Source organism: Pezoporus occidentalis, unplaced genomic scaffold (genome assembly GCF_034315485.1).
Source record: "Pezoporus occidentalis ecotype Australia unplaced genomic scaffold, CSIRO_AGI_Poc_V1 ctg155, whole genome shotgun sequence".
NCBI lineage: Eukaryota > Metazoa > Chordata > Aves > Psittaciformes > Psittacidae > Pezoporus > Pezoporus occidentalis.
Window position 1 is genome coordinate 1,705,767 of NW_026913372.1, and position 25,273 is coordinate 1,731,039.

At 38.6% G+C, this 25,273-nt stretch overlaps 2 protein-coding genes and 1 long non-coding RNA gene across 14 annotated transcripts in view; 1 reads left to right on the top strand and 2 right to left on the bottom strand.

Moving 5' to 3' along the window:
* CCAR1 (cell division cycle and apoptosis regulator 1) overlaps nt 1-6,226 on the bottom strand; it is a 28,834-nt gene extending 22,608 nt beyond the window's left edge. For 7 of the 8 annotated variants that reach the window (XM_062611691.1, XM_062611688.1, XM_062611686.1 and 4 more), the window contains exons 1-2: nt 6,082-6,213; nt 5,074-5,251 (exon numbers count right to left, since the gene is read on the bottom strand). In XM_062611691.1, coding sequence (XP_062467675.1) covers nt 5,074-5,146 — 73 coding nt within the window. In that variant the 5' untranslated portion in view covers nt 5,147-5,251; nt 6,082-6,213. Of the gene's footprint in view, nt 1-5,073; nt 5,252-6,081 lie in introns of all 8 variants that reach the window. The other variant, XM_062611685.1, reaches the window with a different exon arrangement.
* A 1,245-nt stretch (nt 6,227-7,471) lies between these two features.
* On the top strand, nt 7,472-23,332 carry LOC134160061 (uncharacterized). Its single transcript, XR_009963417.1, has 2 exons — nt 7,472-7,617; nt 21,886-23,332. It is a non-coding gene; the product is annotated as an uncharacterized LOC134160061 (long non-coding RNA).
* TET1 (tet methylcytosine dioxygenase 1) overlaps nt 22,460-25,273 on the bottom strand; it is an 83,589-nt gene continuing 80,775 nt past the window's right edge. For 4 of the 5 annotated variants that reach the window (XM_062611695.1, XM_062611693.1, XM_062611696.1 and 1 more), the window contains one exon: nt 22,460-24,738. In XM_062611695.1, coding sequence (XP_062467679.1) covers nt 23,597-24,738 — 1,142 coding nt within the window. In that variant the 3' untranslated portion in view covers nt 22,460-23,596. The remainder of the gene's footprint in view (nt 24,739-25,273) is intronic. The other variant, XM_062611697.1, reaches the window with a different exon arrangement.

The window sequence follows — 25,273 nt, forward strand, 5'->3', positions numbered from 1 at the left end:
ATCTGGAACCTCACCAGTGCCTCCTTAAACAGACCTTTAAGTCTAATAAAAAGACTTTACTGCTGCATCCTGGGACAATTTCCACTTTTCTTGGATAAACTACTTCACTGCATTGGTTATTTACCTTGAATCTTTCTCCTCTTATTTCCACATACTGAGCAGAAATTCCTATCAGCACAGCAATGCACTTCATGCTGTTACCTCTGCATCTGTTTGACTAAGCTATTGCCATTCAGTCTGATGCTCTATTCTAATGTTGCTACAACACAGCGGGATGGAGTTGGGAAGAGTCATCAAGCAAATTTCACAAGCTCTCTCCTACTTCTTGTACCAAGGACACCCACAAACAAAACATGCTTGCTCCCAAAACCAGCTCTTGGGGTTACTCTGCTCTTCAGTTTCCACTATAACAATTTCCCTTCCAGCATAACCCATAATTACCTCAAACAATTCCCAGCCCACCCTAAGACTCTTAACCCATTTTGTCTATTAAGAGAAGGGAAATAAAAACAATTAAATTTGCCACCTATATTGTCACTTTATGAGCATTTAATACTGACTGGCTATCGTATCATCTACATCACCACAGATCAACTTACTAATAAAAAGCAAAGAGAAAAGACTGCCAAGATCCCCTCAAAGGGTAACTAACACCTGTAGTAACAAGTTTTTCAAAGCTGTATCTTCTTTCTACCAATTTGCCCTGAAGTGTTCTGAGAGTTTGACTACCTTTCATCTGTGTACTCAATCTCAGCCGAGCAGGCTCTGATTTAATAGGCAACTGTGTTGGCTTTTTTGGCTTTTTTTTTTTTTTTTAGAAAAGGGAAGATCACACAGAGAAACAAAGCACACAGAATGAATTGCACACCAAGTGTGGAACTGATATCTGACTGCCAAATTATTATTACTGGCAACAAGCATCTGCAGTGACAAATAATAGCTCCTTAGGATTTGTAATTAATCTCAGAAAGTACAGCAATGGAGATGCCTTGCTTCAAACGTAGTTTGAACAACTTCCGCTTGCACCAAATGCTGCATGACATCTGAAAGGGCTTGGATAGAAATTAAGAGTTCCAAACTGCAGCTCAAGCATCTTCCTAGGTAACAAATTTCTGTTGCAGCAAACACAAAGACAGTTTTCAATAGCCCCTCTCGCAGCTTCTAAATCCCAGGGACCTTTAAAGATTATGGAAACATCTTCAAGTATTTAGCCACATGTATCTCTTGATAAGTGATGTAGATTTACTAGGATTACAGTAAAGGAGTACCCTATCCAGAGCTTTGGACACTTCACAGTTGTCAGAAATTATGAGTTTGCATGCCTGGGTTTTTAAGTTTCTTCAAGTTTAACACACTTACAATACAAATGCTATACAACCTACCCAAAAAGAATTCCTGTTAACAGGCACACAATAGCAACCAGGCTCAGCATATTTACCACAGGACATCCGTTCAGAGCAAGGCAGCAAAGTGTGCATCAGCTATTATTTCTTGGTGGCTCTGAAATCCACTACGTGCTTGTCCTATCACTTCTATAGTCACCTCATGGCCACCAGCAGTAACAACATACTGAACTTAGGGTACCTTTGTTTTCATCAGGTGCTGTTTTTCACTCTAATACAATGAAGTTTTTTTTATATAATAATGACAATGCAAAGCAGCCAGAATGCAGCACAGCTAGGAGTTCCCCTTGACTACAGTTCTATAAAAACAGGCTTCACTATGCAACCAGAAAACATAACCCTGAAAACAGCATATGCCGAGCACTGCAGTACAAACCAAAGACATGTCAAAAAATAACACCTGAGAGAATAGGAGGGGATTCTCCTTTGCAGGTGTTTCAGGAACTTGTACATCATTATGCAAGTTAAAAGCATAGAGTACTTGGAAAAAACAATCTGTGCTACCTAGGAATTTTATGAACTTTTCTATAGTAGACATGATTTAACTTATGCTTTAATAATGCTTAAACAGAATAGGAGGGACTTTATTCTGGTTTTAGTCATGTGATGCACAAAACCATGAGACAAGGAATAGAGAAACAATTTCACTGTATTCCAAGTAGGAGTCTCTCTTAACACAGATCTTTGCTAGACCTGGAATTATCCATCTCTCTTAATACACAGGCACAGACAGCAATTAGTAAGCTATCCTAAAGGGATCCCAGGAACCCTTCATTACACAGCATGTCACTCTACAACTACCTTAGTGTCACACCTTAATAATTAAAAGCCTATGTTTTCACCAGGGATGGCCAAGACAGCACCCAAGTTGGCAATATAAATCAACACCACCACCCCCAACTCTGAAATTACCTTTCTGTCACTATCAAGCTGGGTTTATAACACTATCAGTCACCACTTTTGACAACAGTTTAGCAAAAAGCTATTTTATCATTTTGCTTGTGTTACAAAGACCTCTCCCCCATACCCAAGCACCTTGACACTTTGGAGAAGGAACCTGACACTTAGAAACAGCTAGTATGTAACACCTTTTACCAATCCTCTAAAAATACATAAAAAATTGGTAAACATAGTTTTTTAAAAATCAGTTTATGAATGCTGAAACTCAAATGGATAAGCTGATCTGCACAACTTCTTGAGTGCAGGTGAGAAGCAGTACATGCTAGACAGCATGCCTGAGCACTGACCACATCTCTGTTCATCAGGCAAACCACCTAGCTGTACATTCATACTTCAATGGTGGAGGGTGCATGAAAGGTGACTACTCAGCTGCAGTTCAGTAGTTAAACACTGTCCTTCAGCTCTCAGCAGTGCTGAAGAGCATTGCTTACTTTGCAAAACAAGTTTCCTGTGCTCTGTATTATAAATCATTATAAATCATAATTGCCAATAAAAAGCCGGAGGACAAGTATGTACACTGGTACTAAAACAGGAGCTAGCCAGTAGAACCCCAGGGACTGGATTCAATAGTACAGACAGGGAAGAAAGAGGACACAGGCAGGCATGATGACTGTGTAACACAGTAGGAATAAGAAAGGACTTCAAAGGACACAAGGAGCTAAATGCTTTCAAGTGATGCTAGAGAGAATATACTACAGTGTGAAGGTCACTAGGAAGATGAAAGATAGTGGAACTAGCACAGGAAGAAGGCAAAAATGTAGTCAAATGTCCATCTTTCATGGCTCTCATGTTTGAATCAAGTGCTTCCAGATCAAATAAACAGCTAAAAACTCCTACTAAGGAGATACTGTCTTCACTGAAGTGCGGACAAGTGAAAAATCTCTCACAGCCGCTGATGCTGAGCAGTCCTAGTCCAATTAGATTTTGCACTTCATTTAATGTAAGGAGTCTTAGAAGTAGCCTGACAGAAGGCAGAGTCATAGAAATAAGAAAATGGATAAGAAGTTTATGTATGCTTCTAGTGCCCTTGCTCCAGCCACCTCTTCTCCAGGGCCCCCTTCTGGTCCTAGCTCAGCAAAGTCTAAGATGGCTGACAGTTCCTCCCTGTCTGCGGATTTTCTGCGGCTTTCCTTCTGAAACAAGACAGGGAGCTGGCCCTCAGTCTTCCACCAATGTTTTTGATGGATTAGCTGTCACATTACCCAATGTATGAAGCCCAGATGATACCATCCTTTGATTGCTCAGACACAAGAACCAAAAGCTAAGCTTGTCTCCCCCATTTCCCAATACCAGCCCCTTCTTCTCTTAAGCAGTTCATTAGAGAAGGAGAGTACTGCCTTTTGGATAAAAGAAGTTTAAGCTCTTCAGAGAAGCAGTGAAAAAATGTTTGTAGGCAGCTGGTTAGGTACAATAACAGTTTAAGTAGAGAGTGGGACAGAATGGGCATGGAGAAAAAGGCACACTGGGTCCAAGTACGGGGGGAAGAGTGGGGTGGCAGCAGTTCCCCGAGGGCATGCACTACAATTGGACCAGTGCCCAAAGGAAAAAACTGGAGATGGAAAAGTCATTTTGGGAAAAAAAAAAAAAACTGGGTCAGGAGAAAGATTTATTCTCCCCACCCCCAAATCATGCACTTCCAAAGAATGGCAGGCATTCCCAACTTTTGCTAAGCTCCCAGACATAAAACCACTTACAAGAGAAGTATGACAAATTTCAACTTCGTATCAAATTAGAGCAAGGCGCAAATGACAATCGCAAAAACCAAACAATTCTTTCTAAAGACATCTCTTCAACAAGGTTACTGCCTGTGCTCACATTCTGGCATCCTGAATCCTCAAAGTACCACAGCCCTGTTAAAACTTTCTCACATCAGACAATGAAGCTACAGTATTTAGGAAACATTTGTATTCAGTAAGAGAAAAATGTATCCCGGAACTGAAAATGGAAGCACCAAAATTCACCACGCAGCAAGCTTCACGTTCTCGCTTCAAAACTTTTTATGCTATAAACCAATGTGAAACATGGAAACCTAGTCAGCTAGTTTTTTTAATACCTGTGATAAGTCTTCTTAGCCAATTCAAAAAGAAACCCTCTATCATTAATAGGGTGATACATTTGGTTATATGGATCCTTAAGTTTTAATTTGGCATTTAGAAAGAAAATATATCCGCCACCCAGTCAAGTAACAAATTTCAGAGACCTCTTCTCTAAGTGAAGTACGTCCAATCTATTAATAAAGACAAAATATTTTGTAAATAGTGGCTTAGGTTGCCATGGAAATGCAATTCAGGCAGCACTTAAAAAAATTCTTAATGCTTTATTAGTGCTATTATATATAAGTATATATATATATATATAAGTGCTATACTTAATCTAGAGCAATGCAATTAGATCTACATCTTTGGACATGAGTAACTTGATATGCTGTTTACTGACCAAGAGAATCAATAAAAATTCACCTGGGATTTTACTTATCACCCCTTACAAAAAACAAACCAAACAAACAAAAAACCAACACAAAAGCTCCACAAACCCAGCATATAGTATTAGACAATAATCTTTAATGCTTCTATTGTGCAAAAAGCTTCCAGCTTAAACCATTTAAGTAAATTAGAGAGCATGGTGCCACTCTTTAACTGCATACCCAACTAGAGAATCTCCAAATCTACTAGATGTCAAGGTTCAAACATTAAGTGATACGTAAACTGACCTGGCTGAGATACTGCAGTGGCTGTAAACTGAGTAGCCCACGGGGGATTCTTCTGTCCTCCAAACTGAGCCATGGCGAAAGGCAAAATCTCCTGGGTGTCTATCTTCTATAACTGCTATCTATTAAAATAAAGCGCAGCTACAGTCTTTGACGCATACACCATCAGTCTATTGTAATTCTGGGTCAAAAAAAAAAAAAAAAAAGTTGAGACATTATCTTTACACCCCTAAACCTGGTGGGCAACACACATCAAAAGTGGGAAATACAGAAAGTTGCAAGACAAGTTGCTCTATTTTCCTAAGGCACGATCTCCACCCTCCCCTTCTTAACAATGGGATTACCACTACTTAAACGCAAAAAACTATTGAAGTTTCCACCGAAGCCTAAGGGAAAAGTGACTCTGCAGAACGAAGAGTTTTCATTATTATTTCCCGTTCACTGATACTGCTCGGCGGCCACCGGGAAGCGCTGCCGGCAGAGCCATAGCGCACGCTTTCGGCTTCCCTCCCCCGAACAAGGGCAAGTTAAACCACGCGAATATGGCAGGGCCGATCTCGGGCTCCGCCGCTGGCCTCCCTCCCTGCCCCGCCACCATGGTTTTTTAAAAACGACTCTACCCCCTCAGCACCGCTATTCTCCCCCCGTTTTAGGGGTTGGGTTTGGCTTTTTTTCCCCCTTTTTTTCGCGAGTGGCCTCCAAAACTCATCGCGAAGCCGCAGCCGCGGAAAACACAGCACGGGAGAAACGAAAAGGGGAGGAGGCGAGCACCGGCCCTTACTCCCGGCCCAGCGCAGCGGCGGCAGGCCACCTGCCCCACCCCCCGCCGCGGCGAGGCCGCCGCCGCCTGCCCCTCCTCCTCCCGCCGCCCTCGGCCAACAATGCGGGCCTGACCGCGGGCCCGCGCCCGCCGTGCTGCTCCCCACCCCAGGCGCCACCAGGGCCTGCTCCGGGGAGGCGGCCAAGGTCTCAGCGCCCCACCCGGGCCCGTTCTGCCGCTGGCCGCGGTACCTGAACGGCGCCTCATCGGAGCCATGGCCAGCCCCTCCGAACCTCCCGCACCGAACGCGCCCCCACTGCGCAGGCGCGCCCACCCCTGCGAGCGGCGGCAGGCGGCGGCGCACACTGCTTACGTTGAGGCCTGCGACTGCGCGAGGCGGGACCAGGTTGGCGGTTGGGCTCGTGCTCAGGCTGCCGCGTGCGGAGGGGCCGTTACGCGAGGGAGTGGGGTCCGTGCGCCATCTTGGTCAAGACGGGCGGGCGGAGGGTGGGGCTGGGCAGTCGCCATCTTGCAGCTGGGGCGAGATGTTGTGTCCACCGCGGGGCCTGGCTTTTGCTCCGCCTTTTACCCCGCCCTATAGCCCGCTGCTCGGTGTAAGTCCGGGCGTAGTGTAGGTGTTGGGCACGCGACACTTCACGAGTGCCTTAGTGGGGGCGCAAGTAGACCGCCTTCAGGCTGAAGTAAAGCCGTGCATGAGCCCCTGAGAGCTGATTTTATGCAAGCATTTATGCTATTATGGGGAGAGGAGGGTAATAGGATCATCTGAGGTGAAGGGAAACCAGGCTCACCAGAGGGATTCATCAAAGCATTCAGGATGCTTTGAAGTGATTTGTACCCAGGAATCGTTGCAGTAAGTAGTTCTATAGCACGTAGGCAAAAGTAGTTTGTCTTCCTGCTTTTGATGATGGTACAAAGAGCCTTCCATCCCTTAAGCAGTGTTTTACACGAGTTTGCTTTGAGGTAAAATATACACACTTGAAAGTAAAGTCAATGAGACACCGTTTGTAAATGAAAATGGGACTTTGTAGTGTTTCATTTGTTGTCATTAAAAATAGGGTTAGGGAATAAAATCTTAAGTGGCAATAACATGAAACTCTCCTTTGCAGTGTGCTGCATTATGAGCCACCAGCATGCAACTAGAGGAAGCAGGATACCACCAGGAGAAGGTGAATTTCTGCCAGCATTTGGTACTCAGTAATCTGTAAAGACAGATCTGCCTTAGCCCTTTAAAATACATTGAAAATTACACTGGGGGTTTAGATGTTCTACACTGATAAACGTGTGTTTAAGTCCAGACATTTTAAACATTACTCACGTCTCTTCCTGCCATAACTCTATGAATAAAGCAGCGTCTATACTATTTAACCTGGAAATAAGATTAGAGGCTGAGAAGGTAACAGGGCCCTCCCACACTATAAATGTAAAAGACAGTGGCAAAATTGTATTAAAGGAGAAAATAATTGGCAGCGATGATCAGAATTTTATGAAGTAGGTCTGTTCTTCAGTCATTTGGACCAGGGCTTTGTTTATCTGAGGATTCACAATTCATAGTGGTAATCTCAAAGAAAGCCTTAGAAGCTCATAGGAGCCACCAGCCCCTCAAGTAGATTACTTCTTGTACTTCTTCCTTTCCACAGACATACTGCTATCATTACTGGCAAATTTGCTGCTGCCATTTATAGTACATTAATGATTCCTTTTGAATTCAAGATAAACCATGCTGTTTTGATGAAAGACAGTTGTGATGGAAATCACAGTGAAAAAATGTGAGTACTTGTAGTCTTGTTTTTTAAAATAACTCTAGGCACCCTAAGTATCTTTCAGGTACAATTTAATCCAAAATTCATGAAGAGGCAGAAGTCTGAAAGATATGAGAATTCTACAAGTTACCTTAAAATAATAAGGCAAGTTGAGAAAAAGATAAAAATTAAAAGGCAAAAACCATAAAGCATATGCTGCTTCCAACCTTCTTGGTGGTTTCAGGAGTTAAGAACATACGGGGGATATTGTGGAGAGAAATGGTAATTTTTAGAGCTCATAATCAACATCATATTAATAAAGGTGCATGGAAAAGCACAAAGAATTTTAGTATCAAGGAATGTTGTGTAGTAGTAAAATCTCATAGTGCAGGTAGTTAATACTTTGAAGCTCTGGTCTTTAGTACTCAGCTGCCTGCCTTTGCTCAGGAAAGCCATGAAGTTCATCTGTGGCACCTTCCACAGTGGTGTACATGCTCTTTACTAACCAGAGTTTTTCTGGAATGAAAATACATACGTCCCCTTTGAATAGAGGTTTATTTGGTTCTCTGTTAAATACTGTTATTTAAAAAGGTTTAAAACTCACAGCTTTCCAGTTTGCTTTTAAGGATCTATGACCAAAAGAGCTCTCAGAAATAATACCTCTTTGGATCCAACCTAATCGTAGAAATAAACACATAATAGATAAATACACAATAAACACACAGCACCTAGTATTACTGAATTAGCTCTGTAAAAGCAACAGCTATTACACCAAAAAGTATAAACACTGAATTAGCAAGTAGAAGCACGCTATTGGGTATAGGTGGAATACACATTGAGAAGTGGATATAACGGGTCCTCAGTGAGCTTGCTGGGTGTTTGAAAATCTGGTGTATGGTTTTGCTTTGAGATAGAGAATTTTCTCCATTAGCTCAAGGAATATGAAATTGTACTGTTTCTGTATACAGTGTAAATTTGGACCTGCACTGATACTGGTATGTATCAACATTGGCTACATTGTATTTTTTTGTTTGGTGCAGCATCTCACCTTCAACTGAGAAAGAAAAAGAACTAAAATACCGTCATACATTTTAGATATAAAAACACATTTGTACTTAGTGAAGCTGACTAATTACTGCAACTTCAGATCCCCAAGATGTTGGAGAAGCAGAAAAATAATCATGTTTGTCACAAAAAAAAATATTTGCTATCTTCAGACACCCCTAAGGTGTCTCATAATTGTATCATGAACTTACCACAGAACAGAAGTGTTTGCTGCAGGGTTTTTGAAATCTAAAACCAATGGCTGGGTATCAGCTGCAGATAATGTTTTTTGTTGCCTTTAGGAAGAAGTCGTACCTTCCAGCTTTGGGAAAGTAAACGTCCTGTTTTTGAAATAAAGTGTGAAACCAGAAACTGTTACAATGCTTATCCTTCTTTTGAAAATGAGAACATGAGTGACGTTGGTCTTCAAGAGATTGTTAAGAACTGTGTGCTTCAGGGACAAGTTCCCCTGTTACCTACAGCAGCACAGATTGCTTCACCATTACTCTTTAATAAATCGCTATACATTATTTACACTATGCATAGAGTTCAAAGCCATAATAAATACATTATGGCTGAACACCTGTTATATAGTGTTCTTTATACAAAAATTAAGTACTTACCAAACATTTGCACTGTACAGCAGTGACAGAGGTACTGTGGTATTTTCCTGCATCAGGTAGAACAAAACCAGTTTGAGGTCTTAGGTGTGTGCTGTAAGCTTTAATGGTCTTTAAAAGTTTACAGAATTATTTAAAAGGTAGAATGCACTTCTCAATACTCCACAGCTGCATTGCGTATGATACAATTTGGAAATACATCCCAATATGTTTCACAAAAAGGTTTTTAATTGTCACTTTGATGGCTAAAGGGCATATGTAACAAGGCTGGTTTAGTTCCAGAGGGGTTCTAACAGAACTGAAGCAACTCTCAACATAGTCATGTCCAAAGTTGAAGTTAATATTTGAACAAATAAAAACATTTACAGAAGCCATACAATTTTTAAAAGAATATTTGAAATGAAGTAAAAAATTGTGTAGAAAAATTAGTCTGTTAATAGGATAGTTCCACCCAGGAGTGACAGCTGGACTTGAGAGTGATGGAAGGTCTTTCCTTAGAGTACTGCTTTAGTGCAGGCAATGCCAGTGGCAGTGCAGAAGAGGTACATGGTATTAAGTAAGTGCAGCCTTACTGTTACTTAACTGTAGTTGTTGGTTGCAGTTATGGCATAAAGCCTTTCACAGCCTCTGTGGTTACATTAAAAAAAAAAATGCTAGAAGGGATACATAAAAGTCTTCAGCTAAAAATTCTGCAACATAGAGTCAAGAAAGAGGCATTTCTATAAAAATAAGAAAATAAACAAGTTTCTGCAAATAACTTGGAGGATATTCTGAGGTAAATAAAAGACTGAACAGATTGTCAGTAATGCCTAGAGGAAATGTAATCTAAATACTGTTTCAGTGCCCTATTAATGGGGCAACTTACCACTAGTGAGGTAACTGCATTTCTATTTCAGTTCTGAACTCAGATCCCTAGGCAGAGGCCATCAGCATCTGTGTTGTTTGCTGCTATTCTATCAATCCCACAAAAGCTTGGCTTGAACCAGTGCTTAGGCACAGTAATTTTATATAAGCAACTAAACATAAACAAAAAAAATATTTTTTTCTTCTGAATTGCCCATTTGATACTTCAAAATTTAAAAAAAAACAAACATTCTTATGACTGAAAAGATGTATTAGAAGGAAACCTTTTTAAAAATTGTTTTGGATGATCATAGTTAATGCTTTAAAGTCAGAGAAACACATTTCTTGCAAAAGGGAGAAATCTTTTTGAAACTGTATCTTTAAGGGTAAGGTAATTTCTTAAATAAAATCAGACAGATTTGGTTTCAAATTCTACAATGTTCAGCTTAACTATTTAACATTTTACTTCTATCAGAAGTACTTACCTGAGTCTTACAGTTCTTTGGGGAGGGCAGGATATTTCTTTATCTAATGTTGGTTGAAGGAGAAATTATTGTTACGAATGTTAGTTTAATATGGAAGCTTCTTGTACAGGCTTAGGGAGACCTGTAATGTTTGGATCATTCTTCATGGTTCATGGCAGAAAAAAGAGGTGTAAAGACATAGGGTTTAAGCATTCCTTTCTTTTACCCAATCTGACTTGTATTTGAGTGCATTAGGAAAGTCCTCAATACCTTTCGGAAGGCCCTGTTTTTCTGTGTGTATCAGATTTGAATGTGTATACAAGAAAGTGTTTCTCATCTATCTCCTTACAGTCTTGGGGTAGCCAAGCTATATGAAAGACAGTCAATGCACTTCTGTAGACAGTCAGTAAAGAAGACTAATCAGAAAAATCCTGACCACCTTTTTAATCTTAGCTCTGTTGCTTGAAAAGCAAGAGATTGAGGGATGAGAACCTATTTCCCTTCCAAAACTGCCTGCAATATTTAGCCTGTTCCCGTAGCAGAGCACAGGCCTCTGATCTGAAGGACAGGCAGGCACTATTCCCAGTGCAGAACAGCTGAGTGTAGTCGCATGCTTCATGACTTACCCTTATTTTTCAGCATTATTTTTCAGCCTATTTTTAGCTTTATTGTTCCAGCAGCAATTCAGGATTGCTTCAGGATTAAATAGTGGAGAAGTGTTACCCAGTTATCTTACAAATGAATGGAGATACACACATGGTATAGTAGGAATTTTAAATAATTTTTGGCCTTGTGTAAAAAGATATTGACATTTTCAATATATCAACTGCTGAAAGTTTTAAGTGGTCTGTATCATAAAAGCAAAAGAGTATCTAGGAATAAGCAGACATCTCAGGGAAGTGAGGTCCATCTTAGGAATTGTGCTCCAGGCAATGGTTATTGAAATAGCTGAGTTTAAATTTCCACATTTAAAATACTTTTTCCAGTACATCTTAGATTAAAAACACAGATGGGCATGACTGGTAATTATTTTAGATTTCCTAGGCCATTTCTTTAACCAAAACACTACTAATTGAAGCACTATCTTGCTTGTGTTTAAATTACATTTCTACATGATGCTGGTTCTGATGTAGCAAATTCACAGGAAGTCCAGTATTTTGATTAATACCTATTTTGAAGATGTAACCTAATACTGTGTAATAATATTATCAACAGTAATCAGCATTAGCATTATTCAGCAGCAGCCAAACCCTGCCGTTTTCTGTGATCTTTATCAGGTCTTAGAGTACTACAGAAAATTGTAACTGTAGCACTAGCAAAACAATTTATCTTGCAAGTTAAAACTACTGTTACCAACTAATACCATTTTAATAGGTATTGTAATTTAAAGCTATAACATCTTAAGAATTTAAAAGCAACCAACTGTACTGTATCAATATTCTATTACCTGTATAGTTTATACAAAATCCAAAATACAAGAAAGCACTGAAACCACCTCCAGGTGTTGAGCTCTGTAAGATAAGCTCATGTTTAGCAACCTTTCAGGGAGCCAGGGCAAGTAAATTTTATGTGATTTTGTTCCCACAAGCTATGGGTAAAGCTGTGTTTTAAAACTTACGCAATCCTGCCATAGTGCATGAAGAAACGGAGCTCTGAGTGGAAACACGCTATCCAGTGGGAAAGTGGGGGAGGCAGTCTGTAGCTGGCTGGCACTGTTTCTCATCCATCTCTCTCTCTTGATCATTGTGTTTTTGTGTCTGCTCCCAAGTCTTTGAGCACCATTAAAAATCCACGTTTTCTTAGGCACCTGTGCTATGGGCTACAGATTTTAATATAAAACCGTGGAATGCATAGCTCTGGTGAAAGGTTTGATAATGTGATTTAGAGCAGGGCTGGGCAAGTTGGCATATGTTACAAAACCCCAGTTACGATTATCTTCTAAAAGAGCAGTAAATAGGAGGGTAAAAGCCTTCCACATTCAGCTCCCAGGAAGCAGGTGCGCCAATATCACATAATGTGGTCTATTTCTAGGGAATTATTGAAGCCTGAGGATAGCAGCATTTTTCTGCCTTCTAGGAGATTCCAGTTATCTGGAAGATCATTCTAACATCAGCATTTGATACTGTACTTAACGGAGGAAGAAAAGCAGCAAATATGAACATTCAAAGTTGTATTCCTCCTTTTTTCAGATCTAAACAAGAGGAATTCTGTCTAGTATTGTTCTGCACCAAAATGTCACATACTAAAGCCGAGTAGCACTGAAATCTGTTCTGTCTTGAGAAAAAAATCCCAAAACAAACCTCTGATTTGAAGCAAATAAAACCTGGACTATTTCCAGTAGCTGGGTTTTAAAAGCCACAGTAAATGATTCCCATAACCTTGACCCACAGCAGACAAGGCTGGTAGGAAAGAGACACTGTGTAGTCATGTTCACAAATTGTTTTGTCCTTTTTAGTCAGAAGATGATGAACGTCAGGATTTTTTGACTGCTGCTTCTACTCTACAGCTCTGTCTGGGACAGGTCCTATATGAAGCAAAGGCAGACTGATGACAGGGGCCAGATTTATACCCCATCCCTTTCCAGTGCAGAAACCCTGCTGATATGGGTGAACCCACAGTAATCCTATAGGGCTGAGTTAATTCGTAAATGTATTTCTACACGTAATGATGGTTATTAGTCACGAGAGCAAAATTTCTGCAGGGAAAATGGCTCATAAAATGGAGATACTTCATCAGCAATTATTTTCTTATTCTCCCTTAACAAGATGATTAACTGCCACTTGTTTACTGCCTATATGGAAAATTATATAAACATACAGAATCTAAAGACTAGTATTTTTAGTTGAGTAACTCCTTGCTATTGTCAGAACATCTTTGATGAGGTTCTCGGCACCCTCCAATATGCTTCAAGACTAGACTATTTGTAGCTTTAGAATCAGTAATTTTCTAATTCCTTGTCTAAAAATTTAATTCAAGCCATGTAGTGGTTTAAAATGGGGCATGTGTGAAGCATTCTATGCTATATTATAAAGCAGGGCATTAACTTTGCTTTAAGTTGTATGGTACAGGCTCTTCTGGCCTAAATTTTAGTCTTCGTGTACTTCAGCATCACTTTGTTTTGGTTTGAACTGGAAAACAACTTTCTTTTTTTTCTCTAAGCATTTTACAAAAAGAAACGCATGAAGCATCAGGAAAGAAAAATGAGACGACTGAGTGCAAAATAGAAGTATAAAATTTATTTAAAACCACCCACAAAGTTCTGTGTAATCAGGAATGATACAATTTGTAATAGTCTTTTTAAAAACTCATGACAAGATTTAAAATATATTTTCAATTACAGTATTCATTTAGCCTTATTCAGTTAGGACAATAAAAAAAAAAGAAAGTTTACGATCTAAACAGATGAGACACACAAGAAAAATAGAACAGAACAGACAATTTCCACAACAACAATTTTTACATGTATGTTTCAATACTAGTATCAACATTTCAATGCATCTTGCTACATAAACATGAAATCATGTACAACAACTGCTTGCACCAAAAAACATAGCTTAATTAGATCTTTCAAGTAACATGCAGTCACAACTCACAAGTCTTCAAGTACTGCTGGTAAGGGTTCCCTTGTCTGCAAAGAAGATTTTAAGGTTCAGTTTGTGAGCTAGCGTAACTCGTCACAGCTCCACCAAGCCTCATGAAGCTGTGCTCAGTTATACTAGGAAAGAATCAGGGCCCAAATGTTATTTGATAAAAGAAGTAAATTTTATACCTTCTCCTGTAAATACTGTGACATAATGAAGTGCTTTTTCTTTCTGCTTTTTTTCTCCTTGTACATCATCTTTTGTTTAAAAAAATTAATTTTATGTTCCAGATCTACATAACAGTAGGTTGGTAACTGGAAATAATCCAAAACCTCAAATTCAAAGTTGAAAATAAATATCAAATGCATCCCAAAGAAAGAAAGAAAAAGAAAAGAAGATACAAGGAAAGAAAGAAAATGCTGACTTTGTTTTTTGCTTTGGCATACTGATAAATCTTTCAGTTTTGCAAAGCAGGAAAGCATTCATTAGCCATAGCATTTCAGTACAGTGTGTCCTTACCTATTACTGTTTTTTCTTATGAGCAAATTCTGAACAATATTTAAGACCTGGTATGATACTGTCACATTATGAAGAGCTGTCTCTTCCAAACCGAACAACTAATTGTTGAGGACTGAAATGTCTGAATGCTTATAATGGCTAGAACTGGCTTTCTTTTAGTCGTATTGGGATATCACATTTGTTTTTCTTGCATACAGTTATTTTTTCATTTTGAGGACAAGAGATTCATAAAGTTCAGACACTGCCTTTTGAGCTGCATGGATCAGACTGGCATTCACAAAGTCAGTACAAAATCTGTTCTAATTCGGCCCTGCAGTATCACTGCAGTTTAGAAATTTAAGAATGAAGCTATGTTTTCTTTTCCTCAAACTTTTTTTGAAAGATAAGTTTGCATTGCATTGCATTTCATAACTGCAATGTAGCTGGGCTTGATGCTTACAAAAAGCTTCTACTGGCAGCAAGGGAGGCTCTGCATGACTCAAGCATGCAGGGCGGTGCCAACGGTTTCACTGTCAAGTAGCACCAGTTAGGGCAGTCAGAAAACATTGGCTTTTAGCTTTGTGTCTCAGAACTCACTGCCGTGTGAAAGCACCACACAATACTGCACACCATGCTGGGTCTTAAGTCAGAAAAGAACTGAGTTCAGTAGATTGTCACAACCCCATTTTATACAATCAAGTAAAAGGGATGAAGTTACAATAAATGGAAGCAAGTATTTTAAGAAAATAAAATACCAAAGCTTAGAAATAGTATTATTGACAATTCTGTAAGATTTCTGGCCAGGCCATTACCTAGAGGTACAAATCTTTTACCACATTCTCTTGTAGACAGTCTTGGGAGAAGGACAGCCAACAGAAGTGAATACTTGAAACCTGATAAAAACCAAGCCAGTTTCTTTTCAACCTGTATTTCTAAAGTAAAAACAATCTGGATGTTATTGGCCACTATATGCACAATAGTGATATTATGAAATTGATTTCAGATGATTGTACAAATCAGTCATTTGGTAATGGTTTTAATTTATTATTGTGACTGTTTACACCATTATTAGTGTAATGGGATACTTCAAAGGATGTAAGCTAAACTGACATCCATTTAAGGCCCTTTTATCCTTTTAATGTGATGCAAATGACAGTAATATAAGTGAGACTCAGAGCCTTCATTCTTATTGTAGATGACTTCCAAACCTTAGACCCTTTTCCATTACAATATTATAATAAAGGTACAGATAATACATGTAAAATACTGACCAGGTCACAAAACTTTCTACAACAGTATTAAAATGTTCTGTGGCAACAACTGCAATACTGAACATCAAACTAGCAGTTCCCTTGCTCCACTGCAACAGCACTTCTTTGGAATACAGTTCATCTGCTATAACTGGCAACTCTGTAGATTAAGTGCCGAATCTGTCCTTCTTCTTACATATGTAGTTTTATGAGGTTTACACCTGCATCCTATGACTTCATGAGGAAAGCTGGTAAGGTGTGCAAAGTGTTAAAACCAGCATTGTTAATCACTCACACCAGCCAGAGCACATCACCTTCACATTAAGTTATTTAGCACCCCAGGCTTGCATTCACTGCAAGTACGCTGTTGGGAGATTCTAGCACTTAAATATAGATGTGGGTGGAAATACTACATATATAATGGTCCAGTAGAAGAGAAAAATATGCTGTTGTGGGAAGAGTTAAGGTTACAGCATCGAGAAGTGTCTTGTATATTTTAAAACTGAACTTACAAGTAGGTGGTTAAATACTGCAAACAACGTTGGGATGATGAACTAGGAACTGAAGTGAAAAAAGAATCCTAAAGTCTTTAAGTCTCAGGAGGAAAACAAGTGATGCTGACACCCCTATACCCTTTAAAAAAAGGCAGTGACTACTTACTTATTTTCTGCTCATGCTCAATCAATTCTACTTGCTGCTACAGAGAAGGAACATCTTTTTCCACAAACAGCCCTGTTAGGGCATTTAACTTAAGCAATACTTGGGTTTCTCAGATTATGACTGGTCAAACCAGAAGATGTAAAGGAACATTCCTGCTTTTGTACTCTGTAGGGTCTCATGTCAAGATTTAAAGAGAGCTGGTAGAGTAACTCCAAAGAAAAAAAGGGCATTCCACAGAGATGCTAGCAACAGAAGCAAAAATCTTGTACTCTGAGAGAGGGTGACTTCTCCTTCTCAGGGGGTGAGCAGTTTTCTACTCTTACAAAGTCTCTTAAAAGTTTAGATATTCACAGATTTAAGAACAGAGTGTAACAGTTGCATCAAGAAATATGAAAATTAACTGAAACATTTATTTTGATTAAAAAACCCCACACTGATTGTGACAGATAATGAATTACCCCCCTTTCTTGGAATGAAAAATTATCCAGCTACACTATTCTAGGCTCCCTATGAGAGAACAACCCCTAGAATTGTCATATATAGAACAAAAGATGACTGAAAGAAACTTATTTCGGAAGAGTCACAGGAGAATAAATCCTTACAATATTCCTGAGATGAAGACTGGCTGATTTACATACAAAGCAGTGACAGTGTGTGGAGAATTCACAAGCAGGCCAACAGCTATACTGCTAATGCTGAGTACTGAGGCAGATCTGCAGAGGGATAGGAAGAACTCCTGGAACAGTTTATAAGCATTTAAAGCATTCAGCAGTAGGTTATAATGTGATCGAGTGCTGGCTGTGAAAATAGCTAGACATAGCAGACAATCCATAAACAGACCACAGAGTGAGAAAGGTAGTTGCGCTATTGAATGTAATTTGTAGAGTAGAAAGTAATATCTACTAATCAGCACTAGTCAAATAAAATATTCTTCAGGGAGACAACACAGCATTAGTTAGAATTAAGTTTTCATAATTTAGTCAAGCATGTAAATGACAGTATTAAAAAGTTTTGCTGACTCTAAAATAACTAAAAATGTTTTAATAGGGAAGTAATAAGGTAAACACAAAATATATTTTCAACCACTCTTCAGAAGAAGTGATGCGTATGTTTGTTAGTGCCAGATTAGATACTACTATTAGAAATCCTTGGTCTTTGAGAAAACCTCAAGTATGAAACTCCTTTATGCAATTATAATTTTGCAGCAACACAATGGAGCAGCATATAGACACCTTGTGAAAACTCTGACTAAACATCAGGTAATTACAGGAAATCCTGAAGCCAGTTTCTGTACTATTCCACTAAGTAGCCACATCCTCAGGACTTTTGACACTGGCCACTCTGTTTAGGATTAAAGAACATAAATGTGTCACAGACTAAATAAAAAAGCTTATGAATTTAAAGTCAGATGTACCAAAAAAAGTGTCAACATAAAGAAGTACCCTGGCAACTACAGCATGTGTACAGAGAAGGCTGTCTCAAAAGCTGGTTGTACCTTCACAGCTTTGCCTGTGACTGTCTCATGCTGTGCATCCCATCAGCTTTCCATATCATGGGAAGGAGCAGCAAACGTGTTGACAGCAGTGCTTGCTATGTTGGTCATCTTAAAGAAAGGGTGACCAGCTCTCCCTCCTCTTGTTTTTTGGTTGTTGTGGGGTTTTTGTTGTTGTTTGGTTTTGTTATGGGTGGTTTTTTTTTTTGTTCGTTTGGTTGTTGGTTTGTTTTCCTCCTTAAACCAGTCTAGGCAGACAGAGAACAAAGGAGAGATCACTGCCTCCAGAGGAACTGTGGGAAGAGATGAATTTGTACATACATCCACAGCTGTGTGACACAACACCACATCCTTACTCGTTAGAAACAATGCTGTAACACAGACATGGCAGAGCAGTACCATGGTGTCACAACAACCAATGGCAACTTTATCCACAGTTTAATTTTACGGAAAGATATTCCCTCTATGCTTCCTCTTGAAAGTCAGATCAACAACTAGTAAAACTGAGAAAAAAGCCAGAATTTCCAGTTGTGTTATTCAAGATCAGATCACAGGTCACAGTTGGGCAGACACCTTTCACACAAGAAGTAAAACACAGTTTTATGGAAGGTAAGTCACAAAGACCCTAATCTGAATTTTAACACCCACAGTAGACCTCAGAGTTTGTTCAGCGCTGCCTGAATGTAATTGCTGCTAATGTAGAAAAAGTGTGGAAGTAGCCATGCGATTTATAGCTTTTCATTTATATGAGGGTACAGATATTTCCTCCTGTTAACCTAGAAATTACAGGATTTCTGCAGGAAAGAGAAAAATCGTGTATGTACAAATAGTTTACAAAACTGATGGTTGCTTGATAAAAGGAGCCAATTTTAACATGCAAGAAATTTCATGGGAAGTGAAAGGCCAAGACTGACCTCACATTTTCCAATATAAACCCATGGAGATGCAGTTTTACTGGAATGCTTCCATAACATCTGTCATTGAACAACCTATAAGATAGGGAAAAACCAAAAATGCTGTGAAGAGCATAAGGTATGAAACAGACCTGCCTGCATGCCTGAAACTTGAGGTGAAGGTAGTACATCTCTCTACAGACCTTGAATCAGTTCTCATGCTACAAACAATATAACCTCTGTGTTTAACCATAAGTACAACATTTACTCCAAATCTTTCTCCATCTGTCCTTGTAAAACCTGTTTATTGTGGTAGGGTTGCAAGGGTCCAAGTTGGCACAGACTTTGGTCAACTCTTACCCATCCAGTTAAATATGAAAATCGCATGAAAGCTTGATGAATGAGCACATTGCAGTCAGTGGGGCTGCAGCAACATAAACGGGACCAAAGTTTAACCCACCAAATTTCGTGTAATACTGCAGTGATATTAAAAAGGTCTTTTAAAAAACCCCAAACAGTTGTATGTTACAAATAATCTTAAGTACTACGGAAGTTGTCATTTACCCATGCTTAACATAAAATGTTCGTTACAATTCTACAGTTATTTCCTCTTCTAAGTATAGAGAAGTACTGTCATAGGTAAGGTTAGGGTTTTTAACAGCAGTTATTCCTAAGCAAAAGTTAGTTTAGATCTTAAAAAAAATAAACCTGAATACAACTGTTACAGGTAGAAAGCCAGGTTCTTAAAAAGTTTTCTGGATCTTGTGACTAAAATATGTATAGATTTTTTTTTTCTATTTTCGGTAATACAATAGCATGTTACAAGCAGTAAGCACAGAGAAACTGCATGAGTAAAACTCACTATCGAAATGGGCACAACTGCAGTAACTCCAACAGGGACTCGGGAGTCAAGTAGAACCAGCTCCTGCAGAAAGCACTACTCCTTCCTTCCAGAGCAAAGGTGGAGTGCTGTTACTGGACCCAGTGGAGAAACGGATGAGAGACATTTCTTCTAGGAAGTCAGAGGCATCCCATATTGGATCACAACAGATTTTGCTAGCGCACTGTGAAAAACGACTGAAAGACAACCACACCCCGCCACCAGCCCACACATGAATCCATTTTCTGTTTTTTCACCCAGAGCATACTGCCAGCTGTTGGAAACCAAGTAAAATACACAGGTCTGACCTAACCAGCTACCTCAATTTTAGATCCACCTCCTGATCTGGCCATCCTGGAAGGACTTTGTTAAAGAGAAAGAGCAAATTACAAGTGGTTGTGTGGCCTGAAAAGGAAAGCATTAAACCCACAGATTCACACATTTTAAGAGACAAATGCTGTTATAAAATTATAACCTTACTCAAAACAACATAATTTGTATACAAGATAAATACTCTCAAATGTTACAATAGCACACAGTTGTCAAAACAGTAAATAGTTGCATTTTCTATACTGCAGTACAGCAGTAGAAAATATAGCTTCTCAAATTTCAACCTGCTGTGTGCCACAGCAGGAAAGTGGCTAGCTAACGTGCCTGCTAGGTACATGCTGAAAAAGTAGTTATGTGATAGACAGTCAAGGGAAGAGCACCATGAATTATATTTTATTGTATAGATGATATATTTTTCTCATGTAAGTAACCTTAATAAAGCAGTTAACTGCAAGTTTTAGCACCTATCAGTTAATAGCATTAACTAGGATGTTAAGATACATTGTTCTCTGTTAGAGTTGCCATTTCAAAACAGGTAAATATGGATTTACGGAAAGTCTGTTGGTGCAGTCACTTGAGCAGTTACTTGCCAGGGGCTATGTTTGGTGGTATCCTTTCAGATCTACCTTTCGGTTTCTCACTTCTTTGAGGGAAGCTGCTGGGTTTTCACTGGAAAATTTCTCTCTCAAAGTTTCCAGTCATACATAAATTAAGCATGGGCATTTATAGTGGAAGATTTAAGTCAAAATGATCCGCTTTAATGATCTGAGAATTTTAAAAGGTAAAAAGATGGCTCTGTAACTTACCAGTGGTGTGAAAAAAAAATGTTATTCACATGAGAGCACTGAATAACTTTTCTTTTTTTTTCAATTTGCAACATAGAAACTAATGCTATCAGCACTACCAGTGAAACCAATAAACTCATCTTTTCTGTAAGTGATTGCTTGTGGTGTCGAACAAGGGTTTTCAGATAGCAAATACAAAAATGGAACAGCTAGAGAACGTACAGTACTACTGTATGGACAGCTGGAATTCTTACTAATCTTCAGCTCACCAAAAATATGCAAGTTTTAAAATGGAAATCTAAGGCACACAAAATACCATAATGATTTGATGTATACTGTATATTACATAGTCAATAAGCATAAAACTGCTGGTACAAAACGATGGCATAATATTGGTTTTGTTTTATTATTATTTACAATCCCTTCATATCCTCTATTTGAAGTCATATTAAGCTTTGAACTAAAATTTGCAGCATACCCAGTTTTTACAAATTTTACTTAAAATAGGTAAGATACAAAGAATGGGTTCAACTTGTCCACCCTCTGACACCAGCATTTTTGTTAATTTTGACAGGCATCTGTAGAATTGAACCCAAGGTCATTACATAGTGATTGCTACTTCAGACCTTGCTCCTGCCAACACAATACATGTGTCTATGTCTATACAGGAGAACAGTCTCATTCATCAACAGCCACATTTAAGTATTTGTAGCACCAAAGTCCTAACTGGCACTATGTGTTAAAAAATACAATTTACGTACTTTTTGTACCAAAACTGTAAACATAGTGCTTACAGTTCAGCTTTCAAGGAAAAAGCACCTTGTCTAGGTTTTAAATAAAGCAGATCTAGATAGTTTATATTCCTCAGTTACAGCACCACTACATTGTAATATTATCAAGTATATTATTACTATATTTTCGCACTGGAAAACTTCTGATCTCATTACACCTACAGGCTACCCAGCCAGGGAGGACTCCAAGGCAGAATTAAGGTACAGCTTCATCTCTGGGCCTGATCCTGCAGCTCTCAGTCACGAGAGGAGTCCTGGCTTGAGCAGTCCTCCTGGCTCTGATGGGGCAGGTATGGCTATGCAGAGCTGTTCTCATGGAAGAAGTTGTAGGATGAGGTTGGTCCTTAGCTAACATTGCCATTTGGTAATTTGTTTAAATAAATAAGTTTAAAAAAGAAATACATAGGAGAGGAAAATCAGAAAGAAGAGTGGGATGCTACAGTATTTAAAAGCAATGGAGTGTCTGTTTTTCCTCTGGTTTAGCAATCTACTCATTTCATGATATGTCACTTTTTCAGCAGAAATTGAGAACATAAATTTCATATGTTTGGAAGGAAGAAGACAACCCTTTCTACATGAAATGTAGAAATCACTTAAAAAATGTACAAAACATTTTTGTAAAAAAAAAAACCAACACAGAAAGCTGGTGAATATTACAGATAAGTTATTCTTAATGAAAAATTTGCTGCTGTTATAAATTTCATACTTTTCCAAAATTTCCTTTGCATTTTCCCCAAATTATTTTTTCCCAGAATAGAATAAGGCAACTCTAGGGGGTATATTTCTTTTTATCCCAAAACAATCCTACCCCTGAGGCATTAGGAACATTTGGTTGTCGTGTTAACTTATAATGCTCCAAACGAACGAGACTTATGCACTTATTGCTCAAAGAAATCATAACAAACACTGCCTTTAAAACCCCAAATAATATTCATAGCTCCCAATAGCAACACACATACTGACGAGACATTTCCTAATTTCATGTTTGTACACTCTCTTGAAAAGAATGGTTCTGTATTTTGTAACTGTTTATATGCAACATAAAAACTTCCATGAAAAAGGGCAAGTCTAAAAACAATCACATATGCTATTAGCATACATACTGCAACTGTAACAATATGGAACTCTACACAGCAAGAATAAAATTATTTCTTCTGTAGAGTATGCACAAACCTTAGACAATATGATCCTTATACTATACTATTTCAAGTTAATTTTAAAAATAGAAAGTGCTTTTAAAATATATATTTACAGCTTAAAAACAACTTCCAGCCATCATTACCAATAACTTCATTTCATACATAATGACAAATCCAGAGAAAAAACTCATTGGTTTTCTAAAAGATTTATCTGCAATTTGGACTATAAAGCAATGGGTAGAAGTTGTTAAAGCAATGGCACCATGAAGTAATAATTCAGCTTATTTATGTTTAACTGTTTGATGTGGTTAAGCACCAAGAGCTGTGTAGAGCTATTACTGTATAACTTGATTTAACACCATAAAATGTGAACCTGTTAAAATCCCTATAAATGATTTTTGTAGTAAACAGACTTGATTTAAAGCACCAAAATATAAATTCCTAAAGGTAATAAACTGAATGATTCAATCAAGGTTAACAACCTAAACAAAATCTTTTTTAGAGTGTATTAAAACTATACAATTTTTTTAATTTTTTTTTTTTGCTTAAAATGTGCTTGAGCACCACCAAATATTAGTCACAGTTTAAGAAGAAATACCCTCCTTCTTTTTTTTTACCTCAGCCTTAAAATGGTTGAGATGAGCAAATAGTAAACGGCACGAAGCTTGTTCTTTAACAGCACCTTAAAGAAACTCCGTGTAACACTGCACCAAGAGGGGGCATTTGAGACTAAAACCTATGCCCAATGGTTGTAAGGCCCTGCAACTCGTGTAAGGGCATATGAAGATACTGTTATTATGTTATCCTTAGTTACTGTTAATGCTCTGCGTGATGGAATTTGGTTGAACTCATTGTCTTCATAAAAAAGATCTCTGCTTTCACTTGCTTGCTTTGTTTTCCTGTTGCTAGAATTTAGTTCGGTATTCTCTGTTCCTAATCTTTCCGCTTCTTTTTCTTTTTCTTTCGCCCTCTCTGCCATCTTTGCTTCCCACATGGCTAAACCATGTTTTGGCTCATTTAAATTTTTGTGTTGGTAGAAAACTAATGAAATTCTTGTGGGATGATTGCGGTTGGGTTTTTTAATAGGTGTTGTAGCATGGAGCTCACGTCTTGCACATTCAATTAAGATAGAACCATGAGAAGGTGCCACAGCAACCCCACCAATGTCATCATCCAAAAAATTGTGCTCGCTGTCTGACCACATTTCCTCCGCTTTTTCCTCAGAGTCAGCCAGTTGTCCCAGTGCACTGTTCTGCTTTTCGTCCACATAGTTTAAATCACATATCTGTTCCTGATGGGCGCTGCCCTTTTCCACTGGGCATCCACGGGAACAGTCAGCTTCGTTTCTGACTCCATTCTTTGCTGGAGAGCTTAGCGGTGCTGACAGATCACAAGAGCTGACCATCTGTGAAGAAGGAGAATTGTCTAAATGAAGCTGACAATTCTGTTTGTCTGGTTGATGTTCAAGTATAGTGGGCAGGGGGTCTTTATGGGCTGGAGGGCCTGGAGCAGTGACCTCTGGAAGAATTGGTGGCACACCATTCATCTTATCATTCAGCAAAATTCCAGTATAATCTTTGACCGACACATCAAAGTTCTTACAATTAACATAAGGTGTCATGTGAGGTTGCTTGCTACTGCATTCAAAATACCCGTAGGGAACTGAAAAATCTTGTTGAATATTAGTCACTGCTGTTAGGCCAGGCTTATGTGCTAAAGATGAATAAGGATGTAAACTATCCACCTTGAAAGGGGAGGAAGCCGTATACTGTTTTAATAGAGAGCAATTTTTAGTAGTGTTTGAAGTATGTTTCATGGCATAGAGGTGATCGGAAGTCTCCATTTTTATTCCAGGTTTTAAAGCATCTGTTTTGTTCCCTAAAAAAAAAAAAAAAAAAAAAAAAGCACACCAAAGTGTAAATACTTTTCCTCACTTAATAAAATAGAACTTTTATGATATTTCTGACACATGCTTTCTAATAAAAAAGATATACATGATGAGTACAGATTTTTCAAAATGTTTATTTTTAGCTTTTTAGGCATATCTCTATGAGCATAAGTACATCATAATAACCTTGCTAAATTAAAGCCTTTAACCTATTCCAGTCAGACTGTTGGTATATAAAATAACACAGGGTTGAATCAAATAAACAGATAAAATGGAGTTACCACCCAGTCCTGATTCAACACAAGTGCTTCCCAGCAGCTGACTGCTGGCCTTCAGCACTGCCCACGCTTGCAAGAAGCACAGTGTAAAAGTTTTTACATAATTGATCAAATTTAGTCTGCCTGAAATGAAGCCTGTGAAACAGTCCAAATTCTTGGCTGCCTCAACCCCATACTGCAATCACAGGAAAAAGCGTGTTTATAGATCTTGTCCACTGCAGCAAAAAACTCACTGAATTACACTGAT